Here is a 27,275-nt window from a genome sequence, read left to right on the forward strand (position 1 = left end):
AGAACTAGAATAAGTCGTCCAAAAATTTGTACAGAACTATAAATTCGATTGGCTTTGGATAGCCAAAGAAATCTTGAAAAAGAAGAACAAAACTGTAGGTATCATAATCCAAGATTTCAAAATATACTTTATAAAGTGGTAGTAATCAAAACAGTATGGTATTGGCACAAAAACAGACACATAGATCAATGGAATATAATAGAAAACCCCAAAATAAACTATATGGTCAATTAATCTTTGACAAAGGAGGCAAGAATATGCAATGAGAAAAAGATTGTCTCTTCAACAAATTGTGCTAGGAAAACTGGACAGCAACATGCCAAAGGATGAAACTGGACCTCTTTTCACACCATACACAAAAATAAACTCAGAATGAATTAAAGACCTAAATGTTAGATCTGAAACCATAAAAATCCTAGAACAGAGCACAGGCAGTAATTTCTCTGACATCAGGCATAGTAACATTTTTCTAGATAGGTCTCTTGAGCCAAGGGAAACAATAGCAAAAATAAACTATTGGGACTTGACCAAAATAAAAAGCTTCTGTACAGTGAAAGAAACAAGCAAAAAAACTAAAAGATAACCTAATGAATGGGAGAAGATTATTTGCAAATGACATTTCTGCTAAAGGGTTAGTATCTAAAATATATAAAGAACTTATAAAAGTCACCACTCAAAAAAGCAAATAATGCAGTTATAAAATGGGCACAAGACATGAACAGACATTTCTCCAAAGAAGACATTCAGATGGCCAACAGACGTGAAAACATGAAAAGATATTCATCACTCATCATCAGAGATATACAATGAGATATTACCTCACACCTTTGAGAATGGCTAAAATCAGAAACAGGAAACAACAGTGTTGATGAAAATGTGGAGAAAGAGGAATCCTTTTGCACTGTTGGTGGGAATGCAAACTGAGCCATTGGAAGACAGTATGGAGGTTCCTCAAAAAACTAAAAATAGAAATAGTGATCCAGTATTCATATTACAGGGTATTTATTCAAAGAATACAAAAACACTACTTCAAAAGGATAAATTCACCCCTGTGTTTATTGCAGAATTGTTCACAATAGCCAAATTATGTAAGCAGCTCAAGTGTGCAGTGACAGATAAGTGGATAAAGACAATGTGTGGGTGTGTGTGTGCGTAATAGAATATTATGAAGCCACAAAAAAAAATGAAATCTTGCCATTTGCAACAACATGGATGGATCTAGAGAGTATAATGCTAAGTGAAATAAGCCAGAGAAAAACAAATACTGTATGATTTCACTCCCGTGTGGAATTTAATAAAGAAAATAAGAGAAGGGCGCCTGGGTAGCTCAGTCAGTTAAGTGTCTGATTCTTGATTTCATCTCAGGTCATGATCTCATGGTTCATGAGATTGAGCCCCACGTCAGTCAGGCTTTGCGCTGACAGTGCAGAGCCTGCTTAGGATTCTCTCTCTCTCTCTCTCTCTCTCTCTCTCTCTCTCTCTCTCTCCCCCTCCTTCCCTCCCTGCTCTCATGTACTCTCCCTCTGTCTCTCTCAAAATAAATAAAAACTAAGAGAGAGAGAAAACAAAGAAAGAAAACAAAAGGGACAAACAAAAAAACTCTCAACTATACAGAACAAACAGAACAAACAGATGGTTACCAGAGGGAAGGTGGGTGGAGGGATGGGTGAAATAGGTGGAGAGGATTAACACTTATCTTGATGAGCACTGAGTGGTATATCGAATTGTTGAATCACTATATTGTACACCAGAAACTAATAGAACACTGATAACTATACTGGAACTAAAAAAATGTGGGCTTTGAAAAATTGTGTTATTTTATTTAATATTGATCTATAATGACTTTGTGTGTGTGGTTAAAGGAATCATAAAATTTAAAAAAAGAAATTTTATAAGTACATCATGTGTGAGGAAAAAATCTTTGTGGTTTGTTTTGATTTGTAACTACAGATTTTATAATATTTATCTTAGGTAATTTGTAAACCACATCAAAGCTCATCATCTTGTTTCAAAGTTACTGTATCTGTTGCTGAGCCCTTTTCTTCTAATATTGCAAATATTCCAAGGGGTTTGGTCAATGAGATTTTGGAAGAACTGGAGCACAGTGTGCCTCTCTTGGAAGTCTACCCTGTTGAAGGACAAGATTCTGATAATCATGATATTGCTTTGGCCTTGGAAGTTGTAAGGTATTTGACCTTTTTACCTCTTAACGTTAAAATTATCATATTCAAAAAGTTAATATGTAAGTGTATAAGAACTTTATAATAGTTATTGATTTAATTTTTACTCACTGCTGAATTAAATTTGTCCATTTTTTTTAAAGTTTGTTTTTTTGTTTATTTATTTTTTAAGCAATCTCTACACCCAATTCTCTACACCTGAGATCAAGAGTCACGTGCTCACTGACTGAGCCAGCCAGGTTCCCCTGTCCATTTAAAATAAAAATTTTTTTTAATGTTTATTTATTTTTGAGAGGCTCCAGGTTCTGAGCTGTCAGCACCGAGCCCAACGCAGGGCTAAAACCCACAAACTGCAAGATCATGACCTGAGCCAAAGTCGGATGCTCAACCGACTGAGCCACCCAGGCCCCCAATGTCCAACTCTTTATTTTGGCTCTGGTCATGATCTCATTGTTTGGGAGTTCCAGCCCCACATTGGGCTCTGCACTGACAGTGCAGAGCCTGCTTGGGATTCTCTCTCTCTCCCTCTCTCTGCCCCTTCTCCACTTGCTCGCTCTCTCTCTCTCTCTCTCAAATTAACTTAAAAAAAATAAAATAAAAATAATGGTTTGATTTTAATATTAGTTCACTGAAAGGTTATTTAAAAATATTTTTCTGGAGCATCTGGGTGATTCAGTCAGTTAAGTGTCCAACTTTGACTCAGGTCATGATCTCATGGTTTGTGAATTCAAGCCCCAGAGCTCAGAGCCTGGAACCTGCTTTGGATTCTGTGTCTCCTCTTTCTGCCCTTCCCCTGCTCATGCTCTGTTTGTCTCTCTCTCTCTCTCTCTCTCTCTCTCTCTCAAAAATAAATAAAACATTTAAAAATTGTAAATATATATGTATTTTCTTAGAATTCATATAAAGAATTCTGACATGAGAATGTCTTTTTAATTCTATACATGGTATTGGCTCTTTTTGATCACTTTTTATTAATTTTATTCGTCATAGGTTTTTTTATGACTTTCTTTGGAGAGACTGGGATGATGAAGAAAGTTGTGAGAATTATACTGCTTTGATTGAAGAAAGAATTAATTTGTAAGTATAGTTAAAAACTTACTCACAGGGCGCCTGGGTGGCTCAGTCGGTTAAGCGTCTGACTTCAGCTCAGGTCAAGATCTCATGGTCCTTGAGTTCAAGCCCCATGTCGGGCTCTGTGCTGTCAGTTCAGAGCCTGGAGCCTGCATTGGATTCTGTGTCTCCCTCTCTCTCTGCCCCTCAAGCCACTCAAGCCCTGTCTCTCTCTGTCTCTCAAAAAATGAATAAAAGTTAAAAAAAATTAAAAAAAAAAAACTTACTCAGCACATTACATAAAATAAACATTGTAATTATGTTGATACTTTACAGGTGGTGTGATATACAAGATGGAACCATACCTGGTCCTATTGCACAACGTTTCAAAAAAACTTTGGAGAAGTATAAAAATAAACGTGTTGAACTCATCGAGTATCAGAGCAATATTAAGGAAGATCCATCTGCAGCAGAGACCGTTGAATGCTGGAAAAAATACTATGAGATAGTAATGCTGTGTGGATTATTGAAAATGTGGGAAGATTTACGCCTCCGGTAATAATTTGTTCCATTTTAAACAAAAAGATGACATGGTCATTCTTTTATCATATCATATCATATGTTACCCTGATTGAAGTAGATTATAAAATTAGATGTCCAATTTTTGAGATAAGAGCAAAGTACAACTACCGGTATTGGAAAATTATTTTTATATAACTGAATTCACTGAAATCATTGGAATTTCAGATTTAAAAAAGTGTCATCAATCTAGTTCTTTCCTTATCTTTCATCTTTACCTTCTTGATTTTGGCCAGAGCCTAAGAAAAGAGGAGGCAGATCTCCACCACATATAATATGCAAAGTAAAGGAAAAGGTTGGTTAATTTGGCTGCCGCATAATTTCTTCTTTTCTAACCAACATTAAGTTGATAAGTTGTTTTTATGATAAATAAAACAATGTAGATTTAACTAACATCATTCTCCAGAGTACTTCAAAATGTATTAAAATATTTTTACATTACTATGCAGTAAAGTATATATTCCTGTCTTTGTTTTAGATACAGGGGAAATAGGAATACTTGCTTATGGTTTCAAAATTAATGGAAAATTTTGAACAGGGCCAAAGGACTTCTGACTATTTCATACTAGATTGTTAAACCCCTTCTTAATGTGTTCCACTTGTACGCATTCTTTGCCTTATGAATTTTGAGCCACATTTTACATGTCTAGCAACTAACTGTTAACCTAAATCTTTTCTTTTTGTATTTTCTTTCAAATTTGACTTATTTTTTTAATCATTAAGAATCCCATTTTAGTCCCTATTTTTAATGTTGTTATTGGGATTCCTGTGTAACAAAACCTTGGGATTACTTTGGGAAATCAATATAGGTAAGATTTTTGAAATCTAATTCTACTTATCTAGAAATCCAGATTCAACAAAAGTTGGATTTGAATACAAATTAACATCACTAGACTTTAGATTCTAATGGCATAGGGCCACATGGGGTTCTTTCATCTTAAAAGTTATAATCACAGACAATCTAGGCCTGGGAGTGGTGGAGTGAGTTAATTGGTCAAACCCTTTCATGGATAACAATTATAAAATTTGGACAAAAATATATTAAAATATCTAGCTATTTGAAGGCACTGTAAAATGACCAAAGCAGGCAGCAGCCAGAAAAGTTTATCCTTGGAATAGGTAAGAAGTGGGGATTTGCTTTTTAGTCTGAGAGTGATCACCAGTTCTCATAGCTCTGGCAGCAAAAAATGAACTCCTACTATGACAAGGTGGCAAAGGACAGAGTTAAAGGCTGGCAAAGCAGCTAGAAATTTAGGTGGAGTATCCTGAGAGAAGAAAGTTGCAAAAGGGGTCAGATCCAGAATTTGAGCACAAACTCTGCCCAAATTCTTGACTGACCACTAAACTATGCTAGCATTAGTGGGGGAGAGAAATTTGAGAACAATGCTTTAAAAAAAAATATGTAGTTGAATCATGGAGGTTGAAAGAACTGAACAGATATTTCAGCTGGATTTTGAGCCCAGGCAAGTTAATTGCCTGCTAGAGTACAAGACTAACAATCCTCAGAAGAACATACCACAATCCAGAGTTATGAGAATATATTTTCCAAAGTCTCCAGTGTTCAACCAAAAATTAATGGACATGCAAAGAAACCAGAAAATAGAATCCATACCCAGGAAAAAAGATAGTTAATAAAATCAGATTTTGAGTGGGCCCAGATGTTGAATTTATCAGACAAAGACTTCAAAGCAGCTATTATAAATATGTTCTAAGAATTATAGGAAAACTTGGTGTTAATAAGTAGACAGAGAATCTCAACAGATAAATGGAAACTAGAAAAGAACCAAATATTTTCAGATGCAGCTCTGACATGTTAAGAGATTATGAGTTAAAAACAAGAAACAAGAAAACAAGACAAAAGCTGAGGAAACTGAAAATGACTTTCTTGGACCCATAAGAAAACTGAGGTCACAGGACAAATTGCTACCATGAAATCTGGGGAGAGAAGTAAATTCAGAGTCACAACCAAGATCTGCTTACCTGGAATAGATAACTCCCTAGAGCCATAAACTGTAAGAACACTTAAATGGGTAATTTTGATAAGCTGCTGGAGGTTGAATGTGGACCAGTACGCAAGTGAGAAACTCCTGGTGAGCTGTAGTTCTTAGGGAGACACCCTACTTCTCTTGTGGTTTTGCCTCCAGGAATCTCACTAAGTTCTCAGATGAAGAGCCAAGAAAAATCCCATTATGCCCCTGGTTGGGGATGGGAAAAGTTACCATTGTGAAATACACCCAGACCACCTCCATGATGAAGACTTATTTACCAGGGGAAAAGACTTTCCCAGAGCCTTTGCCCACCTAGGGAAAGGGCATTTCCTTGACTCCAGTCCCCTCTAGCCTTCCTCTCTGGGAAGAGGGCACTTAGAAACACTTGTGAACGTCACAGTTGTGAAGGTCACAGCCCAGGGACATAGACCCACTAAAAAACTAATATTTAATCATAAGATTATAGAACACTTCCTCTCCACCTTACTTTACAACACACCAGGCCAGACTCTGGTAAAATAACAGAATTATACCTAAAAAAGTTACAAGACACAAACTTTGTCTAAAGAGGAGTTTTCAAAGGCAAAAATATGGAAACCATAGGATTTTGAAGCTTGTGATACCTACAGCTACAGCAAGCAGTTTACCTCCTGGCCAGATTAATATAAAACCTCACACTAAAAGCCTATTTACTTCAGTTTTTATTAGTCAATATATCATGCTTGGCTTTTCACAAAATATTATAAGACATGCTAAAAGGCAAGAAAAAATTAAGCCTGAAGAGAGAAAGCAAGCATCAGAACCAGACTCAGTAATGATTTTGTAATTAATCAGATGGAATTTAAAAAAAGTAATTAATATGTTAGTCTCTAATGAAAAAAGGACACAACATGCAAGAACAGATGAATAATGTAAGCATGAAATAGAAACTCTAAGAACGAATTAAAAGAAAATGCTAGAAATCAAAAACGCCGTAAATAAAAATGAAGAATACCTTTGATGGGTTTACTAATAGATGGGATGAAACTGAGGAAAGAAATCAGTGAGCTTGAAGGTATGTCAACAGAATTTTTTCATACAAATGCAAAAAGAATGAAAAAACAAAACATCCAGGTAGCGTGAGACCATTTCAAAGGGTGCAGCATATGTGTAATTGGAATACCAGAAGTGAAAAAGAGCAAGTGCAGCAGCAGAAATGTTTGAATTAATAATGGTGAATGGTTTGAATTAAATAATTTCCCAAAATTAAATGCAGACACCAAATCATAGATCCAGGAAGCTGAGAACACTGAGCAGGATAAATACCAAAAAATCTATATTATAGGCATTTCATATTTGAAGAAAACCATACATTAAAAAACTGAGGGGGAAGAGATTACCTTATCTACAGATGAATAAGAGTAAGAATTACAATGGACTTCTTATAAGAAACCATGAAAATAAGATGAGAGACGAGTTAAATATTCAAAGCATTGAAAGAAAGAACTACGAACCTAGAATTCTATATCCGGTGAAACTATTTTTCAAAAGTGAAAGGGTAATAGCTCTTGTAAACAAAAAGAAAAAAAAAAGCCGAGGGAGTTTATCATTCTGCAAGAAAAATGAAAAGTTCTTTAGAGAGGAGAAAATTGTTAAGGGTCAGAAACTCAGATCTATGTATAGAAAGGAAGAACTTTGGAGAAAGAATAAATAAAGGTAAATTAAAATCTTTTATTTTTCTTTCTCTCAACTGATTGAAAAGATACCTGTTTAAAGTAATAGTAGTTATGATGGTATAAATAGTAGTTGGGTGATAGTAGCGTATGGATTGGTAAAATAAGTGACAGTAACATCATACCAAGGGAAGAAATGGGAATATTCTGTAAAAGGCACCTGCACTATATATGAAGTAGTTTAGTGTTATTTGAAGGTAGACTAAGATTAGTTTAAAATATATATTGCAGTCTATAAGGAAAACACTAAAAATTTTTTTTAAATAATTGATGAGAATAGATGAAAGTGGAATCACAAAATGCTTAACTGTAACCAAAGGAGGCAGAAAAGGAGGGAAAAATAACAAAGAACAAATACAACAAACAAAACTATTAGAAGTATGGTAGGTATTAATTTGATTATGTCAGTAATCACTTGGTTTTTTTGTTTTTTGTTTTTCTAAATTTGCATTTAAGTTCTAGTTAGTTAACATATACTATTGGTTTCAGGAGTAGAATTTGGTGATTCATCACTTACAGAAAACACCCAGTGCTCATCATCACAAGTGTCCTCCTCAGTACACATCACCTGTTAGGCCATTCCCCACACACCTCCCTTGTATCTGTAATCACTTTAAATGCAAATGGTCTAAATACATAAAAGATAGAGATTGTCAAAGTGCATAAAAACACCAGATCCAACTATCTGTCATCTCTAAGAAACCAACCTTAAATGTAAAGGCTTAGAAATGTTAAAAGTAAAGGGTCAGAGAAAGATAACTTCATGCTAACACAACCATTAAAAAGCTGGATTACTATATTATTTTCAGACAAAGCAGACTTTGGAAAGAACCAGTTAAATTACCAGGGACAAAAAAGGGCATTGCATAATGATAAAGGGTCCAGCTCTCGAAGAAGACATAGCAATGCTTAATATGTATGTATCCAACAACAGCGCATCAAAATATGTAATGCAAAAACTGATAGAAATGCAAGGACACATGGAGGGGTGCCTGGGTGGCTCAGTTATTTGAGCATCTGACTTTGGCTCAGGTCATGACCTCGAGGTCTTTGAGTTTGAGCCCCACATCGGGCTCTGTGCTGACAGCTCAGAGCCTGTAGCCTGCTTCAGATTCTGGGTCTCCCTCTTTCTCTGCCCCTCCCCCACTTGCACTCTCCTCTCTTATTTCTCAAAAAACTAAACATTAAAAAAAAAAAAAGAAAGAAATGCAAGGACACAGAGAAATCCACTATTATACATGAGAAACTTTAGCATCCCTTTTTCAATAATTGATATATCAAGCATTACAAGCAATAGAGGAGAATTCCTCAAATTGATGAATAACATCTACAAAAAACGTATAACTAACACTAATACTTAATGATGAGAAACTGGATGCTTCTCCCCTAATATTAGGAATAAGACAATGATATTTTTTCTCATTACTCCTGTTTAATATTATGCTAGAAATCCTAGATAATGCAACAGGACAAGAAACGGAAATAATAAGATACACAGATTGGGAAGGAAGAAATAAAACTCTTTGCAGGTGACATAATTGTGTACATAAAAAATCTCAAAGAATCATCATCATCATATCATCAACAACAACAAAACCCTGGAACTAATAAATGAGTATAGCAAATATTCAAAATATTCACTTAATATTCAAAAGTCCATTGTTTTCTTATATGCCAGTAACAAATGATTTGAAATTTTAAAAATATCATAATAGAGCCAAAAAAATGAAATACTTAGGTACAGATCAGACACAGATCTAATAAAATATATATAGGATCTATATGTGGAAAAACTACAAAACTTATGATGACAGAAAAAATATAAATAAATGGGGAAATATTCTCTGTTTATGGATTGGAAGAGTCAATATTGTTTATATGTCAATTCCTTCCAAATTGATGTGTAGATTCAATGCAATCCTAATTTGCAAGCCATTTTGTAGGTATTGACTATTGCTAAAATTCATATGGAACAGCATAAAGCCTACAATAGCTAACACGGTACTGGGGAAGAATAAAGAGGGTGTATTCATATTACCCACTTTTAAGGTTCTTATAAAACTACAGTAATCAAGAAAGGCGGGTATTAGTGAAAGAATAAACATATAGATCAATGGAACAGAATAGAGTCCATAAATAGATCCACACAAACATCGTTGATTGATCTTTGACAAAGGAGCAAAGAAAATTCAGTGGAGAGAGAATATTATTTTCAACAAATAATGCTGTATAATAATTGAACGTCCATATACAAAAAGATGAACCTAAACACAGGCCTTACATCTTCACAAAAATTAACTCAAAGTGACCTGTAGACCTAACTGTAAAATAAAACTGTAAGACTTTTAGAAGAAAACATAGAAGAAAACGTAGGTGAACTTGGGTTCGCAATGAGTTCTTAGATAAAACACTGACAGTATGATCTGTGGGAGAAAAAAATTGAGAAATTGGACTGTATTAAAATTAAAAACACTGTGTGAAAGACTCTGTTAAGAGAATTAAAGACAAGCCCAAAATTTGAAGAAAACATTTGTAAAACACATATCTGATAAAAGACTTGTATCTAAGATATACAAAGATCTCTTAAAATTCATCCTAACAAACAGCCCAATTAAAAATGGGACAAATATTCTGAACAAACACCTCACCAAAGAAGATATACAATTGGTTAAAAAAAAAAGAAGCCTATAAAAAGATGCTTGACATCATTGTCATTATGGAATTGCAAATTAAAGGAATGGGATACCATAACTTACCTATTAGAATGGTTAATATCCAAAAACAAAACAAAATCAGAAACAAACAAAAACCCTGACCATATCAACTGCTGGCAGGGATATGGAACAAGAACTCTCCTTTATTGTTGATTGGAATACAAAACCAGTACAGCTTCTTTGGAAGACAGTTTGGCGGTTTCTTAAAAGCTAAATGTAGTCTAAGCATATGAACCAGCAATAGTGCTCCTAGTTGGTATTTACCCAACTGAGTTGAAAACTTACATCCACATAAAAACTTGCACAGAAATAAAAAGGATTACTAAGGAATACTCTGAGCAATTACATGCCAACAAACTGGATCACCAGACCAAATGGACAAATTCCTGAAAACATTCAATCTACCAAAACTGACTCAAGCCAAAAAAAGAAAACCTGAGTGGACCTATAGCAAGTAAGGAGATTGAATTAGCAAATTAAAAACTACCCACAAAGAAAAACCAGAGACCAGATGTCTTCACTGGTGAATTCTACCAAACATTTCAAAGATTAACACCCAATTATTTACAAACTTTCAAAAAATAGAAGGGGGAACACTTACCTAACTCATTCAGTGAGGCCACTATTAGCCTGATACAAAAACTACAAAGACATCACAAGAAAAAGAAAAAAGCCCTATGGAGTAATATCATTTATGAATATAGATGCAAAAATCCTCAGGAATATGCTAACAAACTGAGTCTAGCAATACATTAAAAAGATCAGACACTAAGACTAAGTGAGATTCATCCCAGGGTTGTAAGATTGGCTTAACAAATGAATAGGAATCCATATAACACACCATATTAATAGAATAAAAAACAAAAGCCGCACCTTTTAATACGGAAAAAGAATTTGACAAAATTCAACACTTTCATCATAAAAATTCTCAAAAATCTTGGAAGAGAAGGGATCTTTCTCAACCTGTTCAAGGCCATCTATGAAAAACCTTTAAGTTAATCATAGCTAGTGGTGAAAGAATGGATGTTTCCCTCCTAAGATCAGGAAGATCTTAAGGAAAGATGACAAGGAAGAGGACAAGGATGTTTGCTCTTACTATCTCTGTTCAAATTGTACTAGAGGTTCCAGCCAGAGCAATAGGCAAGAAAAAGAAAAGCCATCCAGATTGGAAAGGAAGAAGTAATGAAATTATCTCTTATTTGCAGATGACACGATCTTCTATACAGAAAATCAAATAATGAAACACTCAGCAATATAAACAAAATGCTGATACACAAAATAATACGATGGATCGATCTCAACATGGGCTGAATGAAAAAAGCTAGACACAAAAGAGTACCTCATATATGTTTTCACTTTAAAATATCATTTAAAAACTCCCAAGAAAGGGTTTATCTAACAACAGAAAGTAGATCAGTGGTTGCCTGGGAATAGGTGTGGAGGATTGACTGCAACGATGCATGAAGGAACCTGTCAGTGTGATGGGAATGTTCTATATTGTGTTATTTTGATTGAGTTAAGTGGGTGTACACATTTGTGAAACCTCATGTCATGGTTCACTTAAAATGAGTGTCTGTTGTGTAAATTATACCTTAATAGATTTGACTTAAAAAAAAAAACACTGATACATACTTTTGATTTTAAAACTAGGATTTACATGATAAACTACTGTATTTCTTGAACATAGGATGCTGTACTCTTTGAGCAGCTGGTGATCAGGTATATGGTGAAAAAACGTGCGAGTAGTTCTCTTTCTCAAGATCATAACCACTTGCTTAAACAGGTATAGAAATGCTGACTGGGTTTACTTTTGAAATATTCAATGAAACTTTTGAAGATGAAAAATATTGGTACAAAAGCTGCATCCCATTTGTATCCAACAATAATGTGCTTCAAAAAACCCAAAATATGACACCGAAGGAGATTAGTAAGTCTACATCTATTGGAAAAAGAGTGTCCCTTTTGGCTGATAGTAATGATAAATTATACTCAAACTTTCTTTCTTTCTTTTGATGACACTTAACATGATTAAGTGATAGGAAGCGGGAATTGTAAAGAAGAGCAGAAAGAAGAGAAAGAGTGGAATTAATTAGAAGTGCTAAACAGCAAACAAACAAACAAAACCCCACAACTCAGAGAGAAGCTAGAATTGTTGTGCTGGGAGGCCACAGCCAACATACCTATGGAGGCCATATCCTTTGAAACAAAACATTCTGTTACTTGAACACAGTATCTAAAATTAGGCATGTCCTTACACATTTTTATCCCTTAGTATCGCAGACATAACCCACCTTTGCTTTGTTGTGAGTCCACAATTCAGTGGGCTATCAAAGTGCAATCAGGAAAATTTTCTACTGTATTGAAGAGTTGAGGTGACAGGTACTGATTGTAATGGGTTACATACATACATACAATCCATGAAAATGAAAAGATTTTAGAGATCAAGGGTTTAAATACTCAGTTATCTAAAAGTTAAATCGTTCAATTGCTCTCAAGTTGCTCATTGCTCTCAAAGAGTTTAAAATAGCGAAGCCTACTTCTCAAAGATGCTTGGTGCCACGTTTTATTTTCTAAGTAAGTATAGCTTGAGTTTTTTTCTGATTAATTTAATCATAAATAAATGTTTTCAACTCTAGAGTTCATGGACCTTTCTTTCCAAGAATCCTAAGGCGCAGGAAGGGAAAAAGAGACTTTGGAAAGACTATAACACATATTGTGGCAAAAGTGATAACTACTGACATGGTAAGAAATACACTTTATCTCTATTTGTTCATTTAAGTTGTAGTTGCATATAATCAGAAAAGAAGTTCTTTGAGGGTAAGGTTCTTGTCTGATATTAATGCCTTGTTTCTCCCATTACATCCACTTCAGTGATTGGCATATAATAGGTATTAAATAAATGTCAACAACTATTTACTGAATACAGACCTTGTTGCTGGGTGCTATGTTTAGTAGCTATGGGAAGGATAGGGGACAAATATGAGAAAGACTGCATTTGAGGGAGATACAACTTTGAACCAGATCCACAGTCTTGCTTCTTCATACATTTGAGAAGTTTGAATTATGGTGGAGATATGGACACGTAAGCAGGCAATTACAGTTAAACACAGAATGATAAAAGCTATGACAGGAGAATGTACAGGATGTACATAGGATAGGTATATAAGTCAAAATTAGGAATTCTGGCAATGCTAGCTGGAAGAAATAACTCAGCAGAAACCTGAAAGATGAGCATAAATTTATTGAGCCCAAGAGGGAAAAATGTTTTAAGTCTAAGAGTAAATATTTCCATCTTACCTGATGGCTCTCTAGCATTTCACAGTTCTCTCTTTGAAATATTCTTTTTTGTTGTCTTCTGTTACTATCCTGGTTTTCAGTCTCTATAGTTTTTTTTTCTTCTTCTTCTGTCCTCTAAATGCTTGGTACTTGCTTTTTTTTTTTTTTTCCCACTGTATATTACCCCTAAAGTGATTTATCTGATTTCTTCCCATGACTTTGATTATATATACTGATAATATGTGTATCCATAGCCCAGATTTTTGTTTTTAGCCCCAGACATATATGTTCTAATGCCTATTGCTTATCACCACTTAATTATCTCATAAGTACATCTACTTAAATGTCCTCAATTAAATTCATGATCTTGTCCATTGGCCTGTTTGTATTCTAGAGCTCTCTAGTCCAATAAATGGCACCACCATCTATCCAGCTTCTAGTCACACTTTTCTGAGAATTATCCTAATCATATCCTTCATATACCCACTTCTGTTCTCCTTCACTAACTCAACATCCTGGTGTACACTATGTTTTTTCACAGAGCTACTCAAATCCTTCAGGTCTCAATTTAAGTATTTCCACAGAAAAAGGCTTTCTCAACCTTCCAGAATACATTACACTGCCTTTCCCATGGCACCTTGCACTTGCCCTTATCATTATGTGTTTAATACTTTTTGTGGCTGTCTATAAAATGTCTCTTTTATGGGAACATGAGCTTCTTGAGAGCAAGGTGTGTTATGTTTACCATTCATCCGATCACCTAGCATGGTGTTTAGCACATGGTAGGTACATAGCAGTTTTGTTGAATTAGTAAATGAGTGCATGTTTGACAAGAGAGTGTGGTATATATGAAGAATGGAAAGAAGTCCAGCAAGGATGGTGTTTAACACCTAAGAGGAGAGTAGTGAGAGATAAAGTTGGCTTATTATACTGGTCTTGTCTACTATCATACCCATTTTTATTATTTTAAGCAAAATTTAATTTTCTTTTCATTGCTTATTACATCAGATTATTCAATAACATTAATTATTCTACCAACTATCTTTGTAAAAATCTTTATAAAAAGTAAGGTATAGATTTTGCTTCTATCTCCAGCCTCACTTTATCATATTTATTTTTACTTATCTTTTTTTTAATGTTTGTTTATTTTTGAGGGGAGGGGTAGAGAGAGGGGGACCAAAGTGGTCTCTGTGCTGACAGCAGAGAGCCCAGTGTGGGGCTCGAACTCACAAACGGTAAGATCATGACCTTAGCTAAAGTCAGACACTTACCCGACTGAGCCACTCAGGCGCCCCCTTTTTTTTTGTTTTTAAATCTGTTTCTGGCTTTATTTTCCTATATGAGAGTCAGAAATTTCTTTTTTATCTTGTGGTTTGCAACCCTGTCTTCATTTGTGTAAGTAAATATCCATGAATTTTGCAGACCTGGATAATTATCGTGAGGAAGACTCCTCTGAGATGGCAGCATCATCAACTTCCACTTTGCTTAGATCTTTTGTTTTAGATGTACTGTTGAGGTGGACAACATCTTTTAATCTGATAGTCATCAGAGCTATGTACATAACCTTTAATTTAACCTTCTTAACTTTGAGGATTCTTTACTCAAAGTTCTTCCTGCTCTGTGTTCTCTTCTTAAACAGTTTTATCCATGCTTCACCATTTCTATGTTGGTGATCTTCACAAGTACTATAGTAAAAGACATAGACTTTGTAGTCAGAGAGCCCAGGGTTTAAAGTGGCCTTTCTGGGGCGCCTGGGTGGCGCAGTCGGTTACGCGTCCGACTTCAGCCAGGTCACGATCTCGCGGTCCGTGAGTTCGAGCCCCGCGTCGGGCTCTGGGCTGATGGCTCAGAGCCTGGAGCCTGTTTCCGATTCTGTGTCTCCCTCTCTCTCTGCCCCTCCCCCGTTCATGCTCTGTCTCTCTCTGTCCCAAAAATAAATAAAAAAAACGTTGAAATAAAGTGGCCTTTCTGAGACCACGTAATAACTATGTAATCTTGGGCAAGCTGCCTAACTTCTGAGCCTCAATTTCCTTATTTGCAGAGTGCTTTAAAAAGAGAGGTAAATGGCAAGATTTCATTCTTTTTGTGGCTGAATAATACTCCATTATATATATGAACACACCAAGCATTTAGACAGCCAAGCCAACACTTGAGTTGCTTCCGTAATGTGGCTGTTGTAAACAATGCTGCTATAAACATAGGAAGGAGATAGTTTAATGCTAGATGAAATAAATCAAAGACAAATACCATATGATTTCACTCATGTGGAATTTAAGAAACAAAACAAATGAGCAAAGGGTAAAAAAAGAGAAGGACAAATCAAGAAACAGACTCTTAATTATAGAGAACAAACTGATGGTTACCAGGGGGGAAGTGGGTGAGGGGTTGGGTGAACTAGGTGATGGGGATGAAGGAGGGCACTTGTGATGAGCACCGGGTGTTGTATGGAAGTGTTGAATCATTATATTGTGCAACTAAAACTAATATTACACTTTATGTTAACTAACTTGAATTTAATAAAAACTTAAAAAGCCCCCGAAAATAGGGAGAGAGAGGTCAAAACTGTATATTATGATGATGAAGACCATGGGCTCTGAAGCCAGACTTTGTGGATTCAGACTCTGGCTTTGCCACTTACTAGTTATGTGATTTTCAACAAGTTACTTACCCATCTGTGCTTTAGTTCCTCATTTATAAAGTGTTTGTGTTTCTTATTTATATTTTATATGTGAAGATTAAATGAATTCATATCTGTAATATGTTTAGAATATGCCCAGTACATAGTAAGTACTCAATAAATGTTAGTAGTAAACTACCACCACTATCTTATAGGAGTTCTTGAGGATGATATGAGATGTTACATATAAACCTAGTAGTACCTGGCACACAGTGATTTCTCAGTAACTTTATTATTTTTTCTCTTTCCTTTCTTGCTTGTATTCTCTGCTGACCAACATCACTACATGTCCTTGTAAGCATCTTTACCTGGATGTCTTGGCAACATACAGCAGTTCTATTGAACTTAATTGTCTTTTGAACACAGCCCATCCCTAGTCCTTCTGTATTCTTTATTCACTTACTGTCATAAATATCCTTTTAGTCAACCAAATTAAATATGAGTCCTTACCTCTTCGCTTATTCTCCAAGTTCTCAAATTGTGATGACTGTCTTTAGGTTTAGAACACTCTGGCTTTTCTTTCTTTCTTTTTTTAAGATGTTATTTTTATTTTAATTTTTTTTTTACATTTAAATTTAAGTTAGTTAACATCCAGTGTAGTATTGGTTTCAGGAGTAGAACCCAGTGATTCATCACTTACATATAACACCCAGTGCTCATCCCAACAAGTGGCCTCCTTATTGCCCATCACCCATTTAGCCCATCTCCCCACCCACCTCCCCTCCAGCCACCCTCAGTTTGTTTTCCTTATTTAAGAGTCTCTTATGGTTTGTCTCCCTCTCTGTTTGTATCTTATTTTTCCTTCCCTTCCCCTGTGTTCATCTATAGTGTTTCTTAAATTCTACATATGCGATGAGTGAAATCATATGATATTTCTCTTTCTCTGACTGGCTTATTTCGCTTAGCATAATACAATGTAGTTCCATCCACATTGTTGCAAATGGCAAGATTTCATTCTTTGTTGCTGAGTAATAATCCATTGTGTATATATATATATATATACTACATCTTCTTTATCCATTCGTCAGTCGATGGACATTTGGGCTCTTTCCATACACTCTGGCTTTTCAATCATTCCTGGCAAAAATAAGTACTTGTCCCAGTGCCTAAACTAAATATTAGCCATTCTTCCAGATCTAGGAGAAAGAGAGGTATCCCATTCCAAATTGTCTTTTCAAGACCCCGAATAGCCAAAGTAGTATTCAAAAAGCAAAGCAAAGCAGGAGGCTTTGGTGCATTTGTTGGTATAGAGTTATTCATATTTTCTTATAATGCTTTTTATTTCTGTAAAGTCAGTAATAATGTCCCCACTTTCATTTCTGGCTTGAGTATTTCTGTTTTTATCCCTCTTCTTTTAGTCAGTTTAGCTGAAGGTTTGTCAATTTTGTTGAGCTTTTCAAAGAATCAATTTTGGATTTTATTAATCCTACTGTTTTTTGGTTCTCCATTTCATTTACCTCTTCTCTAATCTTTATTTCCTTTCTTCTGTTGGCTTTGAATTTAAATTGTTCTTTTCCTAGTTCCTTAAGATGTTAAGTTAGGTTGTTAATTTGAGATCTTGTTTAATGTAGGTACTTATTGCCATAAATTTCACTCTGAACTCTGCTTTCAGCATCCCATAAATTTTGGTATGTTGTGTTTTTGTTTTCATTCATCTCAAAGCATTTTCTAATTTACCTTGGGTTTTCTTCCCTGACCCATTGGTTGTCTAAAGGTGTGTTGTTTTATTTCTACATGTTTGTTAATTTTCCAGTTTTCCTGATGTTATCAATATCTCAATTTCGTGTGGTCAGAGAAGATAGTTATTGAGACTTGCTTTGTGGCTTAATGTATGGTGTATCTGGAGAATGTTATATGTGCACTTAAGGAAAAGTATGTATTCTTCTGTGTTGGGTTCTGTATATATGTTTAGGTCTATATATATGTGTGTCAGGTCTACCTAGGTTACAGTGTTAAATCTTCTACTTTCTTATTGACCTTCTATCTAGATGTTCTAATCATTATCATAAGAGGAGTATGGAAGTCTCTCAACTATTGCTCCCTTTAATTCTGTTAGTGTTTACTTCATATATGTTGGGGTCTTCATTGTTTGGTATATATATGCTTATTACATATTCTTGATGAATTAAAAATTTTTGTCAATAAATAATGTCCCTTTTAGTCTTTGGTAACAGTTTTTGGTTTAAAGACTATTTTGTTTAATATTAGTATAACCACCATAGTTCTCCTTTGTTTACTATTTGTATGGAATACCTTTTTCTATCCTCTCAGTATTAATCTGTTTATATCCTTGGATATAGTAATTCCCTTGTAGAGATAATATAGTTGGGTCCTATTTTTTTTTAAATGTCTATTTATTTATTTGGGGGGGGGAGAGAGAATGCAAGCTGGGAGGGGCAGAGAGAGAGAGAGAGAGAGAGAGAGAGAATCTCAAGCAGAGTCTGTGCCACGAACACAGAGCCCAACACAGGGCTCAAACTCACAAACCATGAGATCATGACCTGAGCCAAAACCAAGAGTCAGATTTTTTTTTTCCTTTTTAATGTTTATTTTTGCCAGAGTGACAGAGTGCAAATGGGGAAGAGGCAGAGAGAGGGAGACAGAATCCGAAGCAGGCTCCAGGCTCTGAGCTGTCAGCACAGAGCCCGACACAGGGTTCGAACCCACAAACTGTAAGATATGACGAGAGCTGAAGTCAGATGCTCAACTGACTGAGCCACCCAAGAGTCAGATTCTTAACCAACTCAGCTACCCAGGCACCCCTGGGTCATATTTCTTTATCTATTCTACCAGTCTCTGTCTTTTAATTGGTAATCTTAACCTATTTACATCTGAAGTGACTACTGAAGTGACTACTCAGGTAGCCAAAGACCTGACAGAGATTTCCATAAACACCTACAGCTAAAACACAAAAACAAAACCAAAAATCTCTCCCAGTGTGCAGATTAGCTCTGAGCTAAGGGACTCTTTCAAAGCTAAGCCAGACTGCTTACAACTCTGCCTTGGCTTTTACCACTTGCTTGCACAGGCCCAGTGATCAGTGGGAAGAAAAGCACAAGGTCCTTTCAGATCTCTTCTGAGCATATATCCAGCCCTGGGCATGTGCATTTCACTTGGATTTCCTAGTGTATGAGGCAGCTCTTTCCCCCCCAAAAAATCTTCCTCCTCAACGTCCTCCTGTGCAGACTTTTCCTTGCCCCTTCCTCTGTCCTTTGCCACAGACAGCTATAAGTAGAGTGCATCTTAAATGCTTTCATCAGATGATGCCTATAAAGCCGCTCATTCCTGAAGGGGGTGTGAAACAAAAATCAGCTTTGTCAGTCCCTCCTGAGATACTGACAGGTCAAAATACACAGCCACACTATTTTTTTTATAAATTTTTTTTTCAACGTTTATTTATTTTTTTTGGGACAGAGAGAGACAGAGCATGAACAGGGGAGGGGCAGAGAGAGAGGGAGACACAGAATCGGAAACAGGCTCCAGGCTCCGAGCCATCAGCCCAGAGCCTGACGCGGGGCTCGAACTCACGGACCACGAGATCGTGACCTGGCTGAAGTCGGACGCTTAACCGACTGCGCCACCCAGGCGCCCCTCTATCTCTTCTTTTGCAGAGCAAAATTTCTTGAAGTACTTATCTGCACTTGCCTCTACTTCTTTCACCTTCATGCCTCTACTCAGTGTGATCTTATTTCTGCCTCCAGGATATCAGTGCATATGCTCTTGTGGTCAATGTGGGACGAAGCTGTGGCTAAATTCAGTAAGCACAACTCAAGGATTACCACCTTATTTAACCTTTCAGCATTTGACATGATCAACTACCTCTTTTCATGACATCTTGGTCTCCCGATTTTCTCTCTACCTCTTTGGCTACTCCTCAGTTTTGAGATCTTCTTTTGTTTCTCCCTATTCTTTAATTTTTTTTTTAAAGTTTATTCATTTAAGCAATCTCTACGCCAAATGTGGGGCTCAAACTCACAACCCCAAGATCAAGAGCCACATATTCTACTGACTGAGCTAGCCTATTCTTTAAACGTTTCTCAGTGTTCTGTCCTGGAGTGCTATCTTTCTTCTTTATGTAGTCTTGTAGCTAATCTTAGCCATTCCTATGCTCAAATTATATGTAAATAACTCCAAGATCTTTCTACCTAGTCACATCTCAGTCCTATATTCTAGACTTTTATATGCATAGTCTACTGCATAGTTCTACTTACTGACTCCCAGTACTTCAAATTAACTGGCACCAAAACTAAATTATCTTCCCCATCAAACTTTTCTCTCTTGTGTTTCCTATTTTTATGAAAAAAATAAATTAATTAAAGAGATGGAATCTAGAGTTCTTCCAAAATAGTTACAGAGGTAATCCTTGTACTCTCTGCCACCAAAGTTTTTAGAATACATGCACAAATGAGTATACTGGTTTGTTGATTTAGTAAAGATTATGAGTTTCATATGTATCTGGAAAAAATATTCACTCATGCTTACCAAAGGAATGGAAATTAAAATGAGGCAGTGAGGATTTTTGCCTATTAAACTGGCAAATATTTTATAAGTGTAAAAGATACCCCATGCTGATGAGTTTGTAGCAAAATGAGTTCTCAAACTAAATCTTACTTTTTTTCAAACGAAATTTTAATTAATTAAACTTTCTGGAGGGCAATTTATCAAAATGTATCCAAGATGCTTGAAATCTTTTATAATTAAATTATGATAAATTGTGATATGCCCATATGATGCATTATTATGTAATCATTAAAAATTTGGCTTTCAGGGGCACCTGGGTGGTTCAGTTGGTTAAGCGTCTGACTTGATCTCAGCTCAGGCCTTGATCTCAGGGTTGTGAATTCAAGCATCACATCGGGCTCCACACTGGGCATGAAGCCTACTTTAAATAAAAAAAATTAGGCTTTGAAAAAATATTTTAAGACATGGGAAAATATGTTGTAATGAAAAGTCAGGATTCAAAGCCATGTACATGTATGGTATGGCATGTTAGTATTATGAATAAATGAATACATTTATGAAATACATTTTATTTAGGTTAAAATTTCAATTTTTGTTATGCTTTCACTTGTTTTTTGTAAGTTCCACTTTTATAAGAAAAAAGATATATGAATGGTAATGCCATTAATATTGGGAAAAAAAGAATAGGCTTTTTCAGAATATATTTTTAGTTTTCAAATTTTATTTCTAAAGTACCTCATTTTTTTTTTTAATGTTTTTATTTATTTTTGAGATAGAGAGATACAGAGCATGAGCAGGGGAGGGGCAGAGAGAGAGGGAGACACAGAATCTGAAGCAGGCTCCAGGCTCTGAGCTGTCGGCACAGAGCCTGATGCGGGGCTTGAACTCACAGACTGTGAGATCATGACCTGAGCTGAAGTCAGACGCTTAACTAACTGAGCCACCCAGGTGCCCCTAAAGTACCTCACTCTTAATGGCACTAATAAAGAAGTTCTCTCTTTTTTCTACTATCAGTGCAAATTCTTGGCACCTTTTATTTTTAGTTTTAGAATATTTAATATATAAAGTTTTGTTGATTTTCCAAAATTGTAGGATTAGTTTGAGTTAAAGAAAATAAAGTAGCATATTAGAAAGAGATCTGGTGTCATAAAGACCTGAATCTAAAGCTTAGTTTAACCACTCACTCACTCTGTGTCCTTGGGCAAACCATTTAATCTCACTGAGTTTCAATTTCCTTCACCTGATAAGGGAAGAATAATACTTTACCTCAAATAACTGTTGTGAGGCATAGGAGGTAACATGTTAAGCTCAAAATATGACTTCTGGCACACAGTATTTAAAGGCTGTAAAATTATTAGTGATTGTAAAGAAAATCTCATTTCATCATTCCCTTAATTGATGGACTAATACTTTGAACATTTAATGAACATAAAGACAGAGTATTTACAGTATATTACAGTGTAATATACACAATAAGTCTTTGAGAAAAGCACATTACCAATAAGTTAACTGATTAAAATGACCTGCTTTCTGGGCAGTCGGTTGAGCATCCAACTTCGTCTCAGGTCATGATCCCACAGTTCGTGGCTTCGATCCCCGTGTCGGGCTCTGTGCTGACAGCAGAGCCTGGAGCCTGCTTTGGATTCTGTGTCTCCCTCTCTCTTTGCCCTTCACACTCCCCCCTCTGCCCCAGCACTCTGTCTCTCAAAAAAAAAAAAAATTAAAAAAAAATTTTTTTAATAAAATGACCTGTTTTCAATTTAATTCATTGTTAAAGAGTGTACTGTTTTCTTCTTTTCAGGTAAAGGATTTATCTTCAGACACACTTCTCCAACAGCATGATGATTTGGATTTGGCTTTGGATAGTTGTTACAGTGGAGATACAGTAGTTATTTTTCCAGGAGAATATCAAGCTGTAAATCTTGCTTTATTGACTGATGACATCATTATAAAGGGTTAGCAGGGCATCCTTTACAGTCTTTTTATAGCAACGTATACTGGAAAAATTGTATAAGCATGGGTTAATCAAATTATTGGAAATTGTTAAAGAGTTTATGTAACACAAAAATCCCTTATGTGCCCTTTCACAATTAAGATTTTCTCATCTGTTCATGAGTATATTGCCTGTACAGATGACATTATTTGGGCATAATGTACCAGAGCAAAACAATGAGACTACTTCTTCCCCTGATAATGTAGCACTACACGCACAGAGTCTAAAAAAGATCAAAACCAGAAAAAAACAAAAAACCTGTTTGTAATATTTTCTATTTGCTCCATCTATATTTTTACTCAAACTAGTTTTTCTGTCTGTATTGCACTTCTTTTTTTTTTTTTTTTAATTTTTTTTTTTTTTTAACATTTATTTTATTTTTGAGACAGAGAGAGACAGAGCATGAACGGGGGAGGGTCAGAGAGAGAGGGAGACACAGAATCTGAAGCAGGCTCCAGGCTCTGAGCTGTCAGCACAGAGCCCGACGCGGGGCTCGAACTCACGGACCGCGAGATCATGACCTGAGCCGAAGTCGGCCACTCAACCAACTGAGCCACCCAGGCGCCCCTGTATTGCACTTCTTATGACTTTAGTAGGAAAACCCAATGTAAGGCTATATTAAAATATACTCAGCATTTTCTCAGAAAGGTTAGTTCACATGCAGACTTGCTGAAATAGAAGAATAGAATTTACTGCGGCACCTGAGTGGCTCAGTTGTTTAAGTGTGCAACTTCAGCTCAGGTCACGATCTTGTAGTCCGTGAGTTCGAGCCTGCATCAGGCTCTGTGCTGACAGATCAGGTTGGAGCCTGGAATCTGCTTCGGATTCTGTGTTTCCCTCTCTCTGCTCCTCCCCTGCTTGCACTCCGTCTCTCTTTCTCTCTCTCAAAAAATAAACATTGAAAAACAAGATCTTAAAAGAAGAGTAGAATTTACTAAATTTCATTCAGGTTCTGAACCTATTTAGTAACTTTAATTCTGCCCTTTAACATTGAAGTAAGGATATTCCTACTGTGTGGCCAAAAGAAAAGAATGAGGTGACTTAAGCTTTGCCTATCAGTTCAAAAATTGAGCAAGGGTGCCTGGGTGGCTCAGATGGTTGAGCAAGTGACTCTTAATTTCAGCTCAGGTCATGACCTCATGGTCATGAGATTGAGCTCTGCATCAGTCTCTGCACTGAGCTTCGTGAAGCCTGCTTGGGACTCGCCCTCCCTCTTTGCCCCTCTCCCCTGCTTGTCTCTCAAAATAAACTTTTTAAAAATCTGAGCAGAAATTTCACTAGAACTTGATGACTGTACCCAGTAATATTTTGGGTAATAAGGAACATATTTTTAATTTTTAAAACTTATAGTCTTCTTGAAGATTCAACCCCTTCTTTTTGGATTGATGTTAAATGTAGTTGATTGCTTTGACTACCCTAGATCAAAATTGTGGGCATGACTGCATTAATCTTATAACCTAATTCACGAATCTCTGCCAGTCTTTTTTAGTTATGGTAATTTATTATGGCTTTAAAACCAGGTTATGGTAAGACAGCTTTTATATCTTAGATATTTTGTAAATGACTGCTGATTATGTAATGGGAAATTTCGGAAAATATATTATGGAATGTGTATATTGAATAAATACCATCGGTACATTTCTATTGATTATAAACCAATATTCTCCCATCATGGCATCAAAATATGGACAAAAAGATTACATTATAGTTAAGTATCTTATTAGTTAACAACCTGATACTTACATACATATTGTTTATTAAAAATACATGAAAAGAAAAACTTAGTAATAGCAAGTATTACCGAATGACTAAAGGACTTTAAACTTTGGGATCACTGATTTAACTATGTGTTTTTGTCTCTATGAATCAGGAGTTGGAAAAAGAGAGGAAATTATGATTACGTCTGAGCCTTCTCATGACAGTTTCGTGGTGTCTAAAGCTGATAACGTGAAGCTAATGCATCTATCTTTGATACAACAAGGCACAGTTGATGGTATTGTGGTGGTGGAGTCTGGTCACATGACTCTAGAAAACTGTGTGTTAAAATGTGAAGGAACAGGAGTGTGTGTTCTGACAGGAGCTGCTTTGACAATCACAGACAGTGAAATAACTGGTGCCCAGGTAGTCCATTTTATAAAAACAGCTTTATGTTGACAATAGATAACTGAGTGTCTTAGTGTGCAAAGGATAGTAATTACTTCATCCCTGAATTGAGTTCTAATCAAGCTTAGAAACTGATAAAATCAGGACAAGTACAGAGCATCATAGTACATATAGGGAAAGCAAACTGCCTAAATCCAAAGTAAGCAATTATTAGCTTTAAGTGTGATTCTTTAAAAATCTAGGAATTGGTGGCTGTAAAACAGATCATGGGTCAGTTTTTTAACCGTTTACTTAAAAAGTCTTCAAATAACAATCACAAAGCTCATTAAAGGACTGGAAAGTTGAACAAGATTAAATAAAGGAAGGGTAAAAATAATACGACCCTTTTATAGAATGACTTAATTTTCACTAACTTTCAGCAGCATTGAGGGATTTAGAGTATATAAAAGTAAAATTTTATAACACTGGAAAGAATTGCTTGAAGAGATTTTTGGCTCCCTTCTCGAGGCTTCATTTGGGTGGGAGAGCAATGTGACTCAATGAGACTAGTGACCTCAACCCTCCTTCTAGGCCCAATGATCTTCTAACAGTACTAGTTTTCAACGTTTCTAACATTATCTCTACAATAAATCATTACACACACAAACTATCATATACTTTTCTGTAACTTAGTGTGTTGAGAGTGCTGACATAGAATTACAATTTTCAAATCTGAAGATAATTTTGGAGAGGTATATGTGTGTTTTGAGATTGTTTTATTTGCTTTTCATTTACAGGGTGCTGGTGTTGAACTGTATCCTGGGAGCACAGCCATTTTGGAAAGGAATGAAATTCATCACTGTAATAACCTCAGAACCAGTGATAATTCAAAAAGCACCTTAGGTGGAGTTAATATGAAGGTATTATCATATTTCGTAGTATAGAATTGTTGTAAGAATTATAGTTATCACAAAGATACCAAAATACTACTTCTAGACAAAGTTTAGTTTAAATGTTATCATCGATTTGGAAAAGAATAGAGATAATTAAAAATATGGCTTAAATGATGGCTGATATAAAACAATTTTAGTTTATAATGTAATAATTTCAACTTAGATTCTTAGCAGATAACTTTGATAAAGCAGAACGCTTTTATAAAAATGTTTTAGATTTTTCATTGGGCAGATCTGTAATATGTTTTAGAAAGTAAAGCAAATAAAAAAATAATAAATATATTAAGAAATACTTAAATCTTACTTCCAGAGTTTGTAAAAATAATTTAAGCTAGCCAATTAAAACATTAATAGCAGTAATTTATAAGTGAAAAGCCTTCCCATTCCTTTCTACTTTCACAAATTCTACCTGTCTAGGTCCCTCTCTAGACTTATGTAGTTAATGAAGCTTTTCCTTAGAACTCTAGTTTACATATAATATTTCAAATTATTTTTATATTACTTGAAAATTTATCATTTTCTATACCTGAAATCATTTTCATATTTATATTAAATGCTTCATGAGATACTGCATAAACTAAACTGAAAACTTCATTTAGTAATTCTGCAGTAAATATTTTTGTAGTTAATGTTACATTAATTAGTCTGAAGAAAATATCACTTGCTCAAAACTGAGATTCAGTTGTTTTAAAGACACGTGTAAACCCAAGAATTAATTCTAGAGTTCATATATTTTTATAGAAATTATTGAAAAACTCCTTTCCTTGAATAATTTAACAGGTTCTTCCAACACCAAAACTGAAGATGACTAATAATCATATTTACAATAACAATGGCTATGGTGTAAGCATTCTTCAACCAACTGAACAATTTTTTATCATAGCAGAAGCCTTCAACAAAGGGGCAGCTTCAGGGGATAAAAAAGACGACAGTATGCTCTCCAGGGTAATGCAGAATCTGAACCTGGAGATGAGTAACAATAAAATAGAAGCAAACTTGAAGGGGGATATCAGAATAGTCACAAGTTAAAGCATCTGGATTTATGTTAACGGTTTATATTTCAGATATTTGTTTAGTAAATCTCATATCCCACAGAAATGGTAGTTTTAAATTCAAAACCTATTTAATTAAAAATATTTAAACATCTAATGCTTTCATTGAATGATTCAACTTTTTTAAATAACAGCTTTGAGATATGATTCACACATCATAAATTCACCCTTTTAAAGTATATACTTCCACACTATTTAGTATACTTTTGATAGGTATCACCATCATCACTATTTAATTCCAAAACGAATGTGTTTTCATCTTCTTAAGAGAGCAAGAGCGCGTGCATGCGTGTGCACATGAGATGGGCAAGGGCAGAGGGAGAGGGAGAGACAGTCACAGGCTGCATGCTTGCTCGGTGCAGGAGCACGGAGCCCACGGCGCAGGGCTCCATCTCATGATCTTGAGATCACGACCTGATCCGAAATCGAGAGTTGGATGCTTAACTGAAAGAGCCACCCAGGAGCCCCTGGAGGAAACTTTTTAAATCTCTTTTGAGGAGAATTAGGATTTGTCTGCCTTTGACCCAGAAAGTTGGTTAAGATAAGTGGTAGCAGAAT

The 27,275-nt window shown here is 35.5% G+C and overlaps 1 protein-coding gene across 1 annotated transcript in view; it reads left to right on the forward strand.

Annotated features, from left to right (window-relative positions):
• The window catches only part of SHCBP1L (SHC binding and spindle associated 1 like), a 37,415-nt gene extending 10,721 nt beyond the window's left edge, over window positions 1-26,694 (forward strand). The window contains exons 3-10 of the mRNA XM_030302002.1: window positions 1,972-2,186; window positions 3,171-3,257; window positions 3,567-3,785; window positions 12,860-12,965; window positions 22,439-22,592; window positions 24,501-24,751; window positions 25,510-25,632; window positions 26,446-26,694. Of these exons, the coding sequence (XP_030157862.1) occupies window positions 1,972-2,186; window positions 3,171-3,257; window positions 3,567-3,785; window positions 12,860-12,965; window positions 22,439-22,592; window positions 24,501-24,751; window positions 25,510-25,632; window positions 26,446-26,694 (1,404 nt within the window). The remainder of the gene's footprint in view (window positions 1-1,971; window positions 2,187-3,170; window positions 3,258-3,566; window positions 3,786-12,859; window positions 12,966-22,438; window positions 22,593-24,500; window positions 24,752-25,509; window positions 25,633-26,445) is intronic.
• Window positions 26,695-27,275: the final 581 nt, after the last annotated feature.

Source organism: Lynx canadensis, chromosome F1 (assembly GCF_007474595.2).
Source record: "Lynx canadensis isolate LIC74 chromosome F1, mLynCan4.pri.v2, whole genome shotgun sequence".
Lineage (NCBI taxonomy): Eukaryota > Metazoa > Chordata > Mammalia > Carnivora > Felidae > Lynx > Lynx canadensis.